This window comes from Prunus mume, linkage group LG4 (genome assembly GCF_029339155.1).
Source record: "Prunus mume cultivar Tortuosa linkage group LG4, ASM2933915v1, whole genome shotgun sequence".
NCBI classification, from domain to species: domain Eukaryota; kingdom Viridiplantae; phylum Streptophyta; class Magnoliopsida; order Rosales; family Rosaceae; genus Prunus; species Prunus mume.
In genome coordinates, this window is record NC_142701.1 from 8,053,832 (window position 1) to 8,071,761 (window position 17,930).

At 37.6% G+C, this 17,930-nt stretch overlaps 1 protein-coding gene across 1 annotated transcript; it reads left to right on the forward strand.

Moving 5' to 3' along the window:
- Positions 1–4,475: 4,475 nt before the first annotated feature.
- Positions 4,476–9,256, forward strand: LOC103328239 (uncharacterized). Its single transcript, XM_008230635.3, has 6 exons — positions 4,476–4,634; positions 5,077–5,317; positions 6,006–6,141; positions 6,913–7,004; positions 8,482–8,605; positions 8,795–9,256. Exons 1-6 carry the CDS (start codon positions 4,562–4,564, stop codon positions 8,882–8,884), a joined length of 756 nt encoding a protein of 251 aa, XP_008228857.2. The 5' UTR covers positions 4,476–4,561; the 3' UTR covers positions 8,885–9,256.
- Positions 9,257–17,930: the final 8,674 nt, after the last annotated feature.

The window sequence follows — 17,930 nt, forward strand, 5'->3', positions numbered from 1 at the left end:
CATATGAGAGCTATACAAAGTTCACCATCTCGATACATCAAATCCTGACCTAGGTAAAAGATAAACCATGGCTAAAGAGGCCTTCGCCCTTGAAAAGGAACTTGACAAGAGGAATACCAATAAATACTGTGCTTTTCATGGAACACATGGACATGAAATGGTTAACTGTCGAGCCTGGAAAATGCACCTCGAAGAGTTGGTAAGTGCTTTCTGGATCTAGGCTCCACTTACCTAACTGGTAAGAAATTCAAACAAACAACAAGGCACGACAACCTATGGTAAGGTTGGGGGTGGTCCGCCAAATCTGGCAAGGTTTTGCTTTGATGTATTGGCTGGTGAGGATGCTTTGGGTTTGATGGACAAGGTAGTGGGAAGTTAAAAAAAGAGACATAAATTAAGAATTGTCCTTAAATTGCTTCAAATTGAAACCATAAGACCATCTCCAACCCAAGGGGTGGAAACTCAAATTTTGAGTTTAGCCTCCAAAAATCTTATTCAACCCATGTATTTTGAGAGGTGAAATTTTTAGAAATCTCAAAACTGGACTGGAATTCCAGTTTGCATTATGCCTGGACTGATAAATTTGTGAGGCCCAAATCTGCTTTAATTTATATTTTTTTATTGAAAGCTAGAAGCCCATGTGATGAGCTATTGATGATGGCCCGCTGTGACAAGTGGGAAAGAGGATTCCCATTCCTTTATTGAGCACCAATGACTACTTTTTCAAATCAAATGTTATGCTATTTTTTTTTTCATTTTATATTCCAACAGCTATAAAATCAATGATTCTGATTCATTTTAGGCAATCTCAACGGTAAAATTTCACATCCAACAGCTCAAATTTAAATCCAACATCCAAATTAATATTTATAATTAATCTAACCCCGAAACTTATTCCAAACTCTATAAATAGCCATTCATTTGGTAAATCATCCACCAAAAATCATTTTTTTTTCCTCTCTCCCTTTGTTATAATTTTTCATTCTACATTCATTCTTGTTGAGAATGGCCCAAAACCCCAAAGAGGTATGAACTGGAAATCACAAGAAGATGAGGCGTTGTGTAGAGGGTGGGTTTTTGTCTCTGAAGATGGGGCTATTGGCACGAATCAATCAAACGATTCATTTTGGTTGCATGTGTACTAAAAGTTTTTGGAAAATGATCCGGGTGTGGACGGAGCTGAGGTACGATCACCGCAAGCTATTACTTCTCGGTTCAAGATCATCAACCAACAATGTTCTCTTTGGAAGACATGTATAACAAAGGCCAATGCAAGGCATGTCAGTGGCTCCAATCTTGAAGATGTGGTGAGTACCCATTTTTTTCAATGCTTAAATTTATAATTTTAATTGTTTTCAATTATTAACTTGATTTTCATTTTATTTCATGGGTAGGATATGAATGCAAAAACACTTTTCTTGAATGATAATAAACCTCTGAATATGCCTTTCAAGTTGTATCATGCTTGGCAAAATCTTAAAAGATTGCCCAAAATGGAACGACCTATGTGAATCTCCCACACAAACATTCAAAGATTCTTCTCATAGTGGCAATACAGTCAATTTGGAGGAAGAGATGAAGATGATGTGGTCATGCCCACTCCAAGGCCGTTGGGAAGAGATAAACAAAAGGATGAAAAAAAGAAAGAAAAGGTGTTGAAAGTTATCTCAACTAAAGTGGTAAGTTCTTGTCTGAATTGGTTTAACAAGGAAAGGAGGCAAAAGAGGATAGGAGGCGAAAGTTAGAGCTCCTACAAGAGCAACATGCATATCAAATCCAACAAGATAAGGAGGCTAATGAACAGAGGATAATGTCCATGGACCTATCCAAATTTACTCCAAGAAGTATTGGGGGAATAAGCAAGACGAAATTATTGAGGCCCAGATGAATACAAGTTCCCCCTACAATCTAGAAGACAACTCTAGAGACTATTATCCAAGCCCTCCACATAGTGGTTATTAATTTACGCTTATTTGTAATTGTTGTTTATCTTTATTTATAATTGTTGTTTATCTTTATTTCTAATTGTTGTTTAGCTTTACTTTTAATTATCGTTTATCTTTATTTGTAATTGTTATTTATCTTTATTTATATTTATCTTTTATCTCTTTTTTATGATTGTCGTTTATTTTTCTATGATTAGTTTTTTTTTTTAAATTCAATGATAAACCATATAATTCATTAAAATCACACGACCACTTTTAAAATTTAAACACACTTTCATAATTTAAACACACAACATAATTTAAACACGCTTAGATAATTTAAACACACTTACATAATTTAAACACACTTACATAATTTAAACACACAACATAATTTAAACACACAACATAATTTAAACACACAACATAGCTCATTGCCCCTCTCTTTCGCATCTCCAAATGTGGTTGATCAAATCATTTCTTAGATTGTGATGCACTTGTGAAGCATGAACTCTATTATGACAGACCATGTAGTCTGAGATAGTTTGTCTGTCTCGGTTTATATCGTATGTGATAGTTGGCTCAAGCTCATAAGCAAGTCTTGCTCTTGCTCTTGCTCTTATAAATGTTCGTGGACAATTGTCTTCATCATCAGATTTTGCATCTAGATTCTCATACTCATCCTCAACAATCATGTTGTGCAATATTATGCACGTCATCATGATTGAATGAAGTTGTTCTTTGCACCACATATGTGCAGGTCCCCTAACAATTGCCTATTGAGGCTGAAGTATTCCGAAGGCTCTTTCGACATCCTTCCTATAAGCCTCTTGTTTTTGGGCAAATAGTCTTTTTTTTTGGAGTATCCGGTTGGGAAATCGTCTTAACCAATGTAGCCCAACGAGAGTAGATACCATCAGCCAAGTAATAACCCTGATTATATTCATTTCCATTAATAACATATTAGATATGGGGAGACACTTCATTCACTACATCATTGAACAACAGGGAAAGAACTAGAACATTGATATCGTTATTCTATCCGGCAACTCCAAAAAAGGCATGTCATATCCAAGTGTCATACGAGGCCACTGCTTCTAGAACGACAGTTGACTTATACTTGTAGCCAGTAAATTGGCCTGCCCAAGCAATGGGCGGTTCTTCCATTTCAATGCATGCATCAAGGCGCCTAACATGCTGGAATTCTCTGTAACTAGCCTTGTGCAGAGCTGTAAGGTCGGCCGAACTTGGAACGGAGGTACCACTGACCATACATGGCTTCAATAACAGAACAAAACTTTCGCAAACATTCAAGGGTTGTAGATTCACCCAATCTACAGTACCACAAGCGTCTATCTTCTGGGTAAAGTATGGCTCATGTGCAACAACATCATTCAAGATCCGATATAAAAGCTCTCTTCTCATGCGGAAATAGCCTGCAAAAGTCCACTGGGGGATAAAGTGGTCTTTCACAGAAGTAGTCCTCCATGAGACTCTTATGATGTTTTTCTCTCTTCCGATTCTTGTATTCACGGCCTGCAACAGAACCACCATGTTTGGATTGTTAAGCATATTGCTCCAAACAAAAACGTATGGTGTTGAACAACCATTGCAACTCTCTGTTGATGAATGTCATCATCATCAGAATCATCATTGAAGAAATTTTGTATAGCCTTCCCACATGAATTCATTGTAAGAAGGAGAATTGAATGAGATTATGTGGTCAATTTAGTAGAATAACACTTCTTAAATAGACAAGAGAATGAGATGACCTACATGTTTGAAAATAATTAAAGGAAGATAGGAAAAGATAGGGAAAGATAAGGGAATCCAATAAAGTGAGATGAACGAAGATGAGCAATGGTTCAGAACGTGATTGAAACAAGACAAGATGGGAAATTGTTCAGAAAATAATTGAATGAAGATAGGAAAAGATAGGGAAAGATAAGGGAATCCAATAAAGTGAGATGGACAAAGTTGAGTAATGGTTCAGAACATGATTGAAACAAGACAATAGAGGATGAGAAAGAGTTCAGAAAATAATTGAAGAATACAAGTGGAGGTGGGCTAAAGTTCAGAACATTATTGAATGAGGATAAATGAATCCAATGAAGTAAAAGTAAAAGTAATAATGGAAGAAAATTATGGCAATGACTTCAATGAAGGGTTTGAATTATTCCAAACATACGTATGGTGTTGTACTTGTTTTTATTTTTAAGTGAAATTCTATTATGTTTTGGAATTTTAATTTTTTTTAGGTAAAAATATTTAGAAAATTAAATCACGAGTATTGAAACAAAAATAATGTCAAGAAAAATTAACAAGAAAAAAAAATATGAGTTAATCATTCTTAAACAATTTAATAAAGTTGCGGAAAATTTTGAGTCATGAAAATACATGAATAGTTGTATTTTTAAGGGTGAAAATTTGGGACTAACTCCAACATGGTTGAATTGAAGATAGTCTAAGGACAAACTTGACCAAATTGAAACAAGAAGTAAAAGTGACAAACTACATAACCAAAATAACTTTTTACCAAAACAACAAAACAAAACTCACTCAACTTGCTGGGTTTTTGGCAGTGTCAGAAGTTGAGAAGCATTTCTTCCGTTCCCGCTCTCATTCCAGCTTCGAGGATGCAGAAGAAGGCTTCAAGGCGGCGAAGCACTACTTGTCGTCCTAATAAACGCAAGCTCGTACACCTGCCACGTAATCATTGTCTTTTCTGTTTGGTGTCCCAGAAAATGAAGGAAAACTCGAGAAAATTAAATTATAATTCTTTTGGTGTTTTGCGTTATATAAATTAATCATTTGGGGTTCGAAACTTCCAGCTACTTGTAACTACAATACTAAAAGATTTTGTAAGCAAAGTCCTTTTTTCTGAAGCAAACTTTGAACTCTTTCGTTGGACAATTTTCTTCCACAATATAAAATAATTTTTCTTTTTTAATTTTTTCTTTACTTCATTTAATTTTCTTGACAACCAAAAGCAGCTAAATTTGCAATTTCTTTATCTTGTTTCTCATCTGAATCTGAAGTTCATATGAAACAGAAATTTGTAGGTTCCCTTTTCTTTTACTCTCTTACTAAAAGTTTCTTGGCACCCAAACCCAGCTGAAATAATCCCTTTTATGGTTCCTTGTTTTCTCAGGTCAAATTAATAAGAGAAGGAAATTTCTTGAAGAAGGGTTGACTCCCCTTGTTGAGAAGTATTGGTTTCAGAGATATGATCTGTTTTCGAGATACGATGAGGGGATCAAAATGGATGAACAGGGGTGGTACTCTGTCACACCTGAAGAGATTGCAATCACCCACGCCAAGAGGTGTGAAAATGCAACCGTCATCGATTGCTTTGCAGGAGTTGGCGGCAATGCCATTCAGTTTGCTTCAATGTAAGCTCCCCAAGTTTGGTTGTTGATTTTGATGCAATAACTTTGTGTATTCTTGATGTTTTGTTCTTCCAATTAGGAATTTTTTGGATGTTTATTGCCAAAGTCCCAAAACTTTCTTCTGAAAAGCTCTTGTTTATGGAATTGTTGAAATGAGGTGCTGATCCATGCAAATTATTAGTTACTTTGGCAACCAATTTTAACAAGTTCTTAGCTTTATGGCTTGGCTTGGATATTCAAGGTGGATATACGTGTTAGTAAAACTTATACCTAATTGCACCTCTGGTTGAATGGAATCTAATAAAATATGCATTTAAGCTGCCAGCCATTTGATGTTTGGTGTCTTATATGGACACCTGAGGGAGAAGTTTACTTCTTGACCTGTTAAATAGTAGTAAATGCTATGGTCATATTGAAAAATACAGCAGGGTACTAGTATATCGGAGGTGGTGATGGGGGACCTAATGTCCTATTCCTTATCATATTGTATGCTATTTGCATCAGTTTATAGGAAACTTTTTTAGTTGACCAATTATAAATTTATCTCCGGTTTTTGAGTCTTGAACTCTCCTAGATGGACTTTTATGGTCACAAGGAGGTGGACCTTTGTTATATCCAAGGGCCTTTTTTATGCATTTTGGAGAGGCTTTTGAAGTGTACGAGCTTAATGAATTTATCTTTGGTCTCTTAGGTGTTATCATGTTGTTGCTATTGAAATTGATCCCCTTAAAGTTGATATGGCCATTAACAATGCTAAAATATATGGAGTGGAAGATTACATTGATTTCATTGTTGGAGACTTTTTCCAACTTGCACCATCATTGAAGGTACTGCTTTCCTATCTGTACTAATTGCTGAGAACCTTTCAGATAATTCTTCATTTGAGAATGTAACTCCCTGATGTGCAAGCATTGAGATTCATTTGAAGGCAATTCCATGTTGATTAGTTTGTCAGTTTGAGTTTGCAAGTTCAGTCATTCAGATAACCTTTTTTCTCATTTTCAGTGTTTCAATATATGCTGAGGACTTTTATCGATTGTTTTTCACATGTGTTGATGGTTTTAGGTGAACTGATTGACTTCTGTGTTCAATTGTTATCATATAAATAATCTGGAAGAAAATTTCTTAGTTTGTTGATTTATCTGTTGTTACTACTTTCAATAAAAAATGAAGTTAAACAAACTGAGTTGATGTTGTCAGAATATGTGCAAGCTTTCAGATTTTGTGTTTATTATATGACAAGATAAGAAGAGTTTTAATGTATGAATACTCTTAAATATGTTTTAGTGTATTTAAACCTTTTTTCTTTATGGTAAGTAGAAAGGCTTTGTCTGGTTCCATGAGTTTGTTAACTGTACTTTGTGATGAACTTTCATAGATTTTGTTGGGATCTTTTTATAATGGTTTTATTATGTGACCTGATGCGGTATGATATTTGATAAATTTCATTAGTATCTGGAGCTAACAAATGAATGAATACGTAAATATGTGCAAAATTTGGGCACTTTTGTTTTAATATGAAAAACTTTTGAATTAATTCTTCTGTAATAGCTTGAGATGGAATTAATGATGTACATTTTGCGTCTTAATTTTGTTAGGGGGACCTAGTGTTTCTTTCACCACCTTGGGGAGGCCCATCATACAAATGGATGAAGAAATTTACACTCGACTTACTCAAGCCAAAAGATGGGTATGTAACTATACCTTCATTTTATGTTGTGTGATTAGAGTTAACGTTCACTGCTTTAGTTTACTGAAAAAATGAACTATGATAGTGATGATAAATTTTAACATATCGTGGAGCTTACATTAAAGTTGTGAGGCAGGCTGCCGAACTTAAAATTAAAATTATAGTCATAGCTGGAATATTTAAGCTCTAACATAAGCTTCACGGAAGCTTCTACCCAAAAAAAAAAAAAAAAAAAAAAACTGTCAAAATAGTCAAAATTCAACTTGGATCTGATTGAAATCCTCTCTAAGAAATTTCAATTATATAAGTACCTTTTTTTTTTTTTTTTAATGATCATGTTTTTTAAATGATAGGCATATATTATTCAAATTTCTAGATTTGCTGGATATGGCTGTAGTTCTCACCTAGTGTCTTACAATTATTCTTTTGATGTTCGGGGCCTACTGTGTTTAATTTTTGGTCGTTTACATTCTGAGTTGAGGGCCATGTCCTTGTCGGATGGAGTGTGGTGGAAGCCTTTGTTTTATTGTTGCTCCTTTAGTCTAAATGAAATAAAAATTTAGTGATACTTGCAGATGATGCTGCTGTATCAAATTTGTGATATAACTCTTGTAACAACCATGATGAGTATACATTCTACCTTTTATCCCCAACTTGTTCCTGGCCATCAATCCCTAACCTCTTACACCGTTAAGTCCTTAGTTTAGTTGCTGCAGAAATTCCTGAACCCTGAAGTGAAATTTCTTAGTGTCCTGCAACCTCACCTGTAAATTGGTTTTTTCTGTGCCTGGTTTCAATTGTAATGCCTGATTTGTTTCCCCCTCATCCCTTAATACTCAAATCCATACTCTTGTGTTGGATTGTAATTTGTACCCACCACACAAACTACTGGGTAGCATTATATATATCAATTTTGAGTCTTCTGTGGGACAGTGTGAACTACCATAAATTTAATAGCAATCACTATGACGACCTCTAGTCCAAATTGCATTTCTACAAGTATCTCTTAGTTCAGAAATATAAGTAGTGACATCATGAAGACAGTGCACATCTAACAGTCTATCAAACAAAAATATGAGTATAGATATATTCCTCTCATTCTTCAGACATTGAGCTTAGTCTCCACCTCCAATCGATTGGGCCTGAATTTTTGCGTAAACGCTAATAGTAATCCAACTGTCTTTGGTGTCATGTGATAACTATTTAACTTTCATTACCAATGTTACAAACCGAGTTCTGCTAAGTTCATTTGTATGAACTCAAATCCTAACTTCACATAGGCATTATGGTTGTGTCGGGCTTGGTTATTGAATTAAAACTAAACAAGCACTTTCAACCAGAAATAGATTAGGCTTTTGGGAGCTTTTTGATCTATTTTGTGGTTAATTTTCCCTCTATTTTATACATTGAGTGGTAATTATGTTTTCTACATTATCTATTTTGTTTTCAATATAATTATTCAACTCTTAATGCACAGGTATGCAATATTTCAAGCTGCTCAAGCGATAACGCCCAACATCATTATGTTCTTACCTCGGAATGTAGACTTGCTCCAAGTGGAAGAACTCTGTTGGTTGTCTTCTCCTCCTCTACAAGTTGAGGTAAGGTCCTGTCCATACAAATTATTATTATTATTTTTTGGTTATGCATGGAAACTATCTATAGTATCATGTTTTTTCTTTCTTTCTTGTGTGTGTATTTTGAAATTTGCAGTTTGAACACCTTGTTTGATATCTAGTCTAATTTTAGTGTCGACCTTGAACAATATGCGATGGACATTAATTTTGCAGATTGAAGAAAATTATGTGAGGAGCAATTTAAAGGGTGTAACTGTCTACTTTGGTGGCACTGCAGCATCAAGTCAACGTGGGTCATCGTAATCTTTCTAAGCTATGAGTTAACCCAAGTGTAGTGTATATCAAGGACGTTAATCACTTGCTGAAATATTTGTAGCAATGTCAAAGAAAAGCTTTGAGGTCGTTTAGTTGAATATGGCCAACACATATGGAGAAGGTTCAGTTGTTGGCAATCATACTTCTTGAAGATGCTTAGTTGTCTTTTTTTTTTGTTTTGTTTTGTTTTTTTTTTTTGGTGTGTGGCTTCATTAGAGGGGATCAAATCTTTGACCGATCCTGATCCTAACTCATTTTCTCGGCCTCCAGTACTGCTTTGGTTAAACCGAGGGCTTGTGTGGTTGTTATTTTCCTGAAAAAATGACATGCTCCGTGGATGATAGCCAAATTACTAAGAAACGTTTCCAAAAACAAATTCTCTCTTTAGAACCAAAAATTGAACATATCTCAACGTTGGAATAGGGCCAAGTTCGAGTTCTTCCTTTATTAGGAAAAAAAAAAAAATTCAAACATATCTCAATATGTTGGATGAACATAACGAAATCTGCACTCTACATTCAGCTCTAATCAAATAAATTGGCTTTTCTCAGCCTTCTCTATTATTTTTGGGGGGCGATATTCTAAACCGGGAGTTTGAACTCAAGTGCAAGATAGCAGACACACTGTCTTGATCAACCGGCCTATACTGCATTTGCTTGCTCGGCCTTGGTTAGCATTAACTGAAATATAAAAATAAAAAATATATAAAAATAAAACTCATTTACACTCAGAAACAATAAGTCCAAATGTAAATAAATAAAAAACACTCAGAATCTACATCAAGACGAGTGTAATTGTTGTACTTTTAAGCTGGAATTAATAATGTTTTTCATAATACATATTGTTAAGGAAAACATCATTTGCTTTAATACATTGTTGAATAAATGAACTAATGACATTGATAGTGATGATGATGAATTGTTAACATACCATGGAGCTTGCATTACAAATCATAGCTGCAACTTGCAAGGCAAGTTATCAGAAGCTTCTATGACAAAAAAGAGAGAACTTGCACAAGTATGATATACTCTTGCCAAAGATTTGAGTGATTTAATTCTTGGAACAAGCATGATGATTATAAAGCCTACGTTTCCATCCCCATTCCCCAAGCATATGATGATTTAATTCTTGGAACAACCTGCTTCCACACCTTAAACTAGTTGCTGCCGGACACTCCTGAAACCTAAATGCACATCGACCAAGAAACTTTTAGGTGTAACCGATCGTATGCAACCTATGAAACTACAGATTTTCTCCCTGCAACCTCCCCCATAAATGGTTCTTTTCAGAGCCTGACTTCAACATTAATGCCTGAAATACCTTTTTCCAATCTAAACACACCCAATGCAGACTTCCAATCATTCTTAAACCGATGGAACAATTGACCAACAAGGTTATCTGTGAGCCGAATGCTATTGCATGCTGGATCATGTGCAAGAAGAGACTGTAGAATCTCATCATCACTGCCACCAACAGATGCTTTAGCAATGATAATGTCAAGGTCCGATAGTCTTGTTGGGTCTTCAAACCATCCTCAAAACGTTTGGTTTCATTGGTCCCATTGCCTCCGTCTCAACTGGCCGAGGGGAGATTGATGGCAGAGTCCAACGAAGGCAATCAGACCGACGAAACCAAACATTTCGAGGAGGTCAGCTTCCGTGACATTCAACTCTTGGTCCCATGGTGAACAAAACGACATTCAAAACCCCACTCTCTTATAGCAACGCTGTTTCTTCTGTAGATTTCTCCTGTTTATCTTTGTATGTGTCTGTTTCTCTATCTTGGTTACATTGGCCTTTTTTCGCTTACGGATGGAGGGGTCGATTGTAGAAGAAATGGATTGTCCTGCCGGCGAGAAAGGAAAAAGGGGCCAAAAAAGGTTTTCGATTCTGTGAAATCTGTTTTTTCTGCTTGGTTCTGATGGCTTTGTTTCTTTCTTAGGATTTTCTTGACTAATGACCGACCAAATTCCAAGTTTCTTAAATAGGTTTTCGGTGGTTTCTTTCTTGGCTTAATGTCTTTTTGTAATGGCAACCTTGGTTACTCAATTTCTCTGTTTGGGGTTTATTTTGGTTTTGGTGGCTTGGTTTATTTATTTATATTATTTCATACATTTTCTTGCTTAATGGCGAACCAACTTTCATTTTTCTGAAATGGGTTCTCGGTGGTTTTGTTTCTTGTCCTCAATTTCTATGTTTTTATTCTCTAGTTAGATCTCCTCCTGTGTTTTCATATTTGCATGTATGATTTTTTGTTTCTTGATCAGAATTCTTGCTTGCTCTGTGAGCTTCTTATGTCAGTTTTGTTGTTTGAACAGTTCAAACGGAAATTTTTAGCTTTAAGTCCACTGTCTCATTCTCTTTAAATGCTTTCATGCTTCATTTCTGCACAACCTTCATTGACATGTTATATTTGATCTTCGATGCGTCTGTTCACTTGGGGTTATCTGTTTTGATCAGCATTGGAGGCTACGGCTTGGCTAAATCACACTGAACTGAAGGGGAGAACCATGAGAATAATGCAGCACAGATGACATGAACGTCAGAAATACTGTTGGAGATGAACAGCTGTGTCAAAGAAGCTCAAGTTTCGAAGGTGGCAAATGTTAGTAGGATTAGTGTAGTAGATCATTGCGCTGTTTTCGCTAAGTGTGGCTCCAACTTATCTGAACACTGGTGGCATTTTACGTTTGCTAAATGGCTTGTTACTAGTTCAGTTTCTATCAAAGCATTTTGTTCCTTCTGCTTGTAATTTGCAAAAGATGTTGTACATTTGATTGGCTCTGTAAATCTCTTCAGTAAGGTGGGATCAGGATTAAGAATTTTCAATACTAATCAATTTGACCATTTTCACAGTATGTGAAATTCGCAAAAATAGCATTTTTTTCACAACTTCTATTCTAAAATAGCCCCATTTGTATTAAAGAAGCACTGTATGGGCCAGGGGCTATTATAGAATAAAAGTTGTCAGAAAGGGTTATTGTAGTAGCACAAACCCCTTTCTGTATTGTTTGTTGTTGTGGGGATATGATTAGATCTCTCTCTCTCTCTCTCTCTCTCTCTCAACTCATTAAGCTTTTGCATCACTCTCTTTGTAAAAATAGTAACCTAAAAATTTGAGATGAAATATTTGGCAATGAGCACATTAGGGGGCCATTTGTTACACAGGATTGGACTAAATTTTGTATCATGTTTGTTTCATCTAATCTTAAAATCTTAGATGAGATTGCTAATACCGGGCCCACCAAAAACACCTCCCTAGGAAAGGACTACTAAACTCATGTGGAAAGAGTTAACTAGTCTCATGCTCACCAATATATAAGATGCATATATTATACTGTAATAATAATAGCATATATTATTATTATTATTATTATTATTATTATATACCCATATTTATATATTATATTATCTTATACTTATATACACATATACTATAATGTACATATATACTCGTATATACACATATATATAATATGTATAAATGTGTATATATATACATATATAATATATATTATACATAGACATATATAGAAACGACATGACCCAATTTCCACTTTGGAATCCGGGTGAAACTTTATTAAAGCGACACTGTGGTGTGGATCGTAAATGACCAAAATGCCACCAAAACAAGATAACATAAACCCAGCCCTAACTCGTGGTGCGCTGATAGCGAGTCTGCTATGTACCCTTACTAAGGGATCAAGCTACACTTAATTCTTTCCTCTGCTTCCTAACAGAATCGGTTTGTTTTTCAGTAAACCTCACACTAAGGCTGACATTTCTGGAGTATCCGAGACTCCGTTTTACGATCCATCAAATGCTATACGATCCTGAAATTACCTAGATCAACATCTGGAACATGATTACGATCCAACGGTTCAAACCTGCTGAACCCGAGAATCACCTATTAGGCAATATCCGTTCGGGGTTCAAACATTATCCGAATTGATATCCGCAAATTCCTACGAGCTCGTGACAACAAGAGGATCACATTGGGACACAATGCCTCACTGCTACAGTGCTCACGTGCCGCCACACATGCTGTGCAGGCGTACACAGGTTGCCCGGCGATAACGCTTCGCCGGAAAATCTCAACATCTCGGCTCAAGACTCCTATCCTAGGTAAAACAACCTATTTGGAACCACTTTTGTTATTGGACCTACCTCAAAAACTGACAGGAAGTGGCCGGAATAGTGACTCGAAAGTCTGCTGAAACCTAACTTAAAAATCGAACGATTTATGCTTGAAATCTCTGAAATCCTACCCGAAAGTCCAGAGAGGCCTAGCCCAAGACTCATCAAAATGTGGCAAGCAAACTTGGGCCCTCAAAAGAAAAGCAGTTACCTTTGGGCTCCAGGAAAATCAGAACGGGCCCATCATGATTAAAAGAAAAAAGGAAAAGACCCGTTTTCAGAACCCACGTGACTACCAAAATGGAAAAGTCAACAAACTCAACTGAGTTGATTGAGAATTAATTAAAGCAGGTCAGTGGCAAAAGGACTTCTCTGAATTTCTGCCACCAGAAGATCAAAATCCTCTCTTACATGTATATATACATTCAGAGATATTTTCTCTATTTCAAATAGGGTGATTGTCCCAAGAGATAAGCAGGCCTAGTTAATTAAAGAAGAAGATAAGCAGAAGGGCGAGAGTTGTTCAAACAGGAAATCAAGCTAACCATCACGGTTTGAGATCTCACAAGGGTAGTTGGATTAGAAATGAGTTAGGTTCTCTTTCAAAGACAGAGAAGTGACTATTGAGAGCTCGATTGCCAAAAAATTAGATAAATTTCCTTTTTCTTGTATTTTAAAATTAAAAAGATCTTTCTTAAGAAATTGCCGCCCAATATTAAAAAATTACCTTGCTCCAGAAAACATTTTTCTATAAATAGAAGAGAGGGTGAACAGGTTCAAAGGGACAAAAACAAAAAAAACGATCAATTCATCAACCAAACAAACAACTCAAAATCAACCAGAAGCTCACTTCAATTCCAAGTGAAACCAGCTTTATATCAGAATTCCCAAGGTTCAGACTTAGAAAATAAGTCATTTAAAACGAGATTTCTCTCGTTACAAATTTGGTTCAACAAAAAACCAAGACAGGTGGAGCTTGAGCTTTTCCCAAACATGAAAACCTCAACAAATTTCACAGCGTCTCTAGCCCACTGAAGTCCTCAAGAACACCATACGCCCTCTCGGTCAAGAAGCATGATTCTGCCCACTCAAAAGCCTCACAAAAGCTTGAAGTATATTAAAGCTCTGCCAAAATTGACCTTTGGTATCGATTTACAGCTGAAGCCTAGCAATTGAAGTTATTAACAGTTTAGTTCAGCCCGGATCAGAGCCCCCATCCAGATAGAAATGGAGTTCCAGCTGTCTTTTTATCTTTCTAGCGTGGGTATTTATTTTTATAGTTTTGTAAAAGGCAGTTCTACCTAAGACAACTTGAATTCCATCAACCATTCTAACCAGAACAACCTCTTTTTACTGGGATAAATTGTTAAAGTCCTCACCAGTCTGAGGCAAGAAAAGAACTTACTTGGGAGATATTCCTCACCCAAATTCACAATCGTTTGTTTATAGAAATTAGTGACTTGAGGCGCAAGTTATCTACTCTAGAATAAGTCTGCTAGGATTTTCATTGCTAGCAGTGGCATGCTCATACACCAAAGAAAGCTGACTTATTGACCAGTCCAATGGTTTTCAAGCGGGGGAACTTTGCCCTTCCATCTCAGGAGAAATCACAAACGGCATTAACAATTTGCACGCCCAGTGGGACTTCTCAGTATACATACTCCGACAAAATTCTTTTCAAGTTTATGAATATTGGAAGTTCTAACGAACCCGCACCACGCTTCTGAGAGAGATAAACCGTAGCTCTCGGAAGGTCCGAGTCGGAAGAAAGTGGTGCAGGTGATCAACGGTCCCACGGCAATCAGAAGCGAGCGTTCTAGGACCGCTCAAGAAGGATGAATCAAAAATAGGAATCAGACTCGACAGAGGTTACAACACGAGAAGCCAAGATACTCGAACAACATGACATCCATGATGCAATGGCGGTTAATGCAATTCGAAGGACCGAGAGGTCGCCATGGCTGTGGATCCCAAATTGAATGTTGTTGTCCAACAACTAGACCTTCCTATAGCCTCCGGGATTAGCATGGCCATACCAGAAAACCTCTCATTGCACATATTGCTAGAATACTGTGGCATGGAGAGATTCAGCAGATGTAGGGAGGAGCCCTTCCCGCCAAGAACGTGAGGCCCAGGCTCGTCGAAGGCCTCGCACGATTCAGATGCAATAGAACCAGCCAAAACCTCATCCTATAACACAGGATCAACCTTTGGCACTTTTGCTCGAGCCACTAGCAAGTTGATGTTGCCTTATAGACCCGAGAAGGATGGATCCCAATCCATTCCCTCCACCGCAAGAGGCGTAGAGGCGGAAGGGTAATAACCTTTTGTCAACAAAGTGACAAAAAAACAAGTCAGCAAACGGAGGAATAATCCAAACTGAAAGAATAGGAAGAACACAGGAGGAAGTTCTGCCCATGCCATACTGAGCAGAGCCAGACTGATCACGCCACGGCAGAATAGCAAAGTGAAATCACCACCCTAACAATGCTCAATGACGTGGGGGCATTACAAAGGATGATCGGAGAGATGATGGAGCTGAAGCGAAGAGGAGAGAGGCCCACCTATAGGAAGCCATATCCGGCTTATATCGATCAAATACCTCTATACAGGTTTTAAGGTGCCAAACTTCATCTTATTCAGCGTAGAGGATCTCTATGCTTCATCTGTTGAGCACATAAGCGAGTTCTCTGTCAGCATAACCATAGAGAACAATCCTCTTTTGAAGTTGAGGCTTTTCGAAATTCTCTCTGGACAAGCTTTTACTTGGTACACCAACCTGCCTAATTACATTTCAAACACAGGGAGCGGATGGAAAGTGTTTTCGACTATTATTATAGGATTGGCCAGAGGTCACCATCAGTGACCTTGTTGCCCTCAAACAGCAGTGAAGATGAACCTGCTCAAGACTTCATAACCAGGTTCAAAAAGCTCAAAATGAAGTGTCGAATCCCTATGGAAGAAAGACACTTCATCTAGATAACTCAAGCTGCCCTCAAGATCTCTCTGAGAAAAAGATTCGATGGGATGCTGTTTGGAGACCTAGCGAATGACAGATAAAGCATCAAGTATGAGGAACTGCTTAGGGAAGAAGCAGAAGAGGAACTCATCCAAAGGCACATATTGCAAGTCACCTTCCTCTTCAATACATCTGGTTGGTAGAATCGGAAGAGAAAGAAGAATGCTCAGGAAGAGGGAGAAGTTGCAATAGCGAAATGGCAAAATTGAAACATCCCATTAGCTGCAAGGCCTTTACTAAGCCACCAAAGGATCAGAAGCCGCCACCTTTCACATGAGGGTTTGTTCCGAGCAAACCAACACAAAACAAGGTTTATTCCTTTGATCTAACCAAGGTGGATGCTTTATTTGATGAAATGTTGCTGCAAAAGGCAATAGAGACACCCCACAGGATGCCCAAGCCAGAAGAGCTCAAGGCGGCAGTATGTGCGGTAGCACAACTCTTGGAACCATTCTACCAATAGTTGTGTAGTTTTCAGAGATGTTATACAGGAAGGAATAACAGCAGGAAGGTTGAAACTGGTAGAAAATCTCCTTGATCACAACAGATCCTTTTCCCCAACCACAAGTCAACATGGTCAACTTAAATTAGCCAGAACATAAGAAAGCAGGCCAACGCATGAAGCGAGTTCCCCAGAGAGGCGTAATGGTTTCAAGGAAACTATTGAAAGGCCAAAAGCAACTATCTCGGCTAGAGTAGTGCTCTAAAGCAAGTGCAAATGTGAAGCTGAGCTAGAAGTGGTCCTAGACCAGCCCAGCACAGCAGGAGGATGTGAGCAGCCCAAGAAGGAAATATCAATCAAGATGCCCGGGAATGAGAAACCTCTGGCTGCTATCATAGAAGGAAGGTGGTATCTTTGTCGAAAGTGGCACCAACTATGAAATTAACCAGAACCCAAAGATGAGGGTTCAAAGGCACATCTGATATTCCTCAAGAACAAAAGTGATGCACTGTACCTCCGAGACCACTTTTGATGTAAAAGGAAAGATCCGCAAATACCTTCCCAGCGAGTAACAAGTAATCCGCCACGAAAATGTTGAAAGATGGATCTCGTAAGCTTTCTATCCATCTTGCTTCATCCTTAGACAATCAGGGCTTTCAACCTTCATGTATACAAGGAGTATCTCGAACCAATTCGAGAAGGGCAAGAAGACTGGGTGAGGAAAATGAAGAGCGTGCTTTAGATTATGAGCCATCTGCGGATGACCGTAATGCACTTCTCAAACAGAGAATAGGAAGACTCGATGTAGGATTCGGGAGGAACAGATGGAATATGATGGGGAATTAGATGCAAAACCAAGCTTTGGTGCGAGAATGGAAAACCTGTTGCAAGGTGATTTGGGCATCAACATGGTGTTTATTCTGCCAGAAAAGTTCGAGGCATGCAGAAGGACAAGAAAGCAACTGAGGAGATGTTTTCTCCTAGGAAAGTTTTGAATGCAAAGTTAGCGACAGGAGGAAGTACTGTAACAACGAGCAGCAGTCCCAAGACAAAGGTGAAACTTCCAACAAACTAACTGCAGAACAACTTTGTTTCTCCAAACCAACTAAGGAGATGGCCAATCATCTTAGACCTTTGTTTATAATAGCAAATTTTGGAGGTGTTCCTATTCTCAAAGTCATGGTAGATGGAGGTGCAGCCATTAATCTTCTGCCTTCTGAATCTGAGTAAAATGGGAGAACAGAGAAGGACTTGATCCCAACACACTTAACCATCACCAACTTTGCAGGGGGCGTCACCAAAACTCATGGGATCCTAGATGTGGATGTCATAGTTGGAAGCAAAGAGTTGAAGATTGCATTCTTTGTGGTAGACACCACTTCCACCACCTATAATGCACTGCTAAGGCGGACTGATTCACCTGAGTCCGTGTGTTTC

Excerpts from the sequence above, each read along its gene's own strand:
- LOC103328239 (XM_008230635.3), top strand. The coding sequence starts at position 4,562 with ATGCAGAAGAAGGCTTCAAGGCGGCGAAGCACTACTTGTCGTCCTAAT. Across the intron at positions 5,318-6,005 it reads GCCATTCAGTTTGCTTCAAT|GTGTTATCATGTTGTTGCTA; the intron begins GTAAGCTCCCCA and ends TTGGTCTCTTAG. Across the intron at positions 8,606-8,794 it reads CTCCTCCTCTACAAGTTGAG|ATTGAAGAAAATTATGTGAG; the intron begins GTAAGGTCCTGT and ends TTAATTTTGCAG.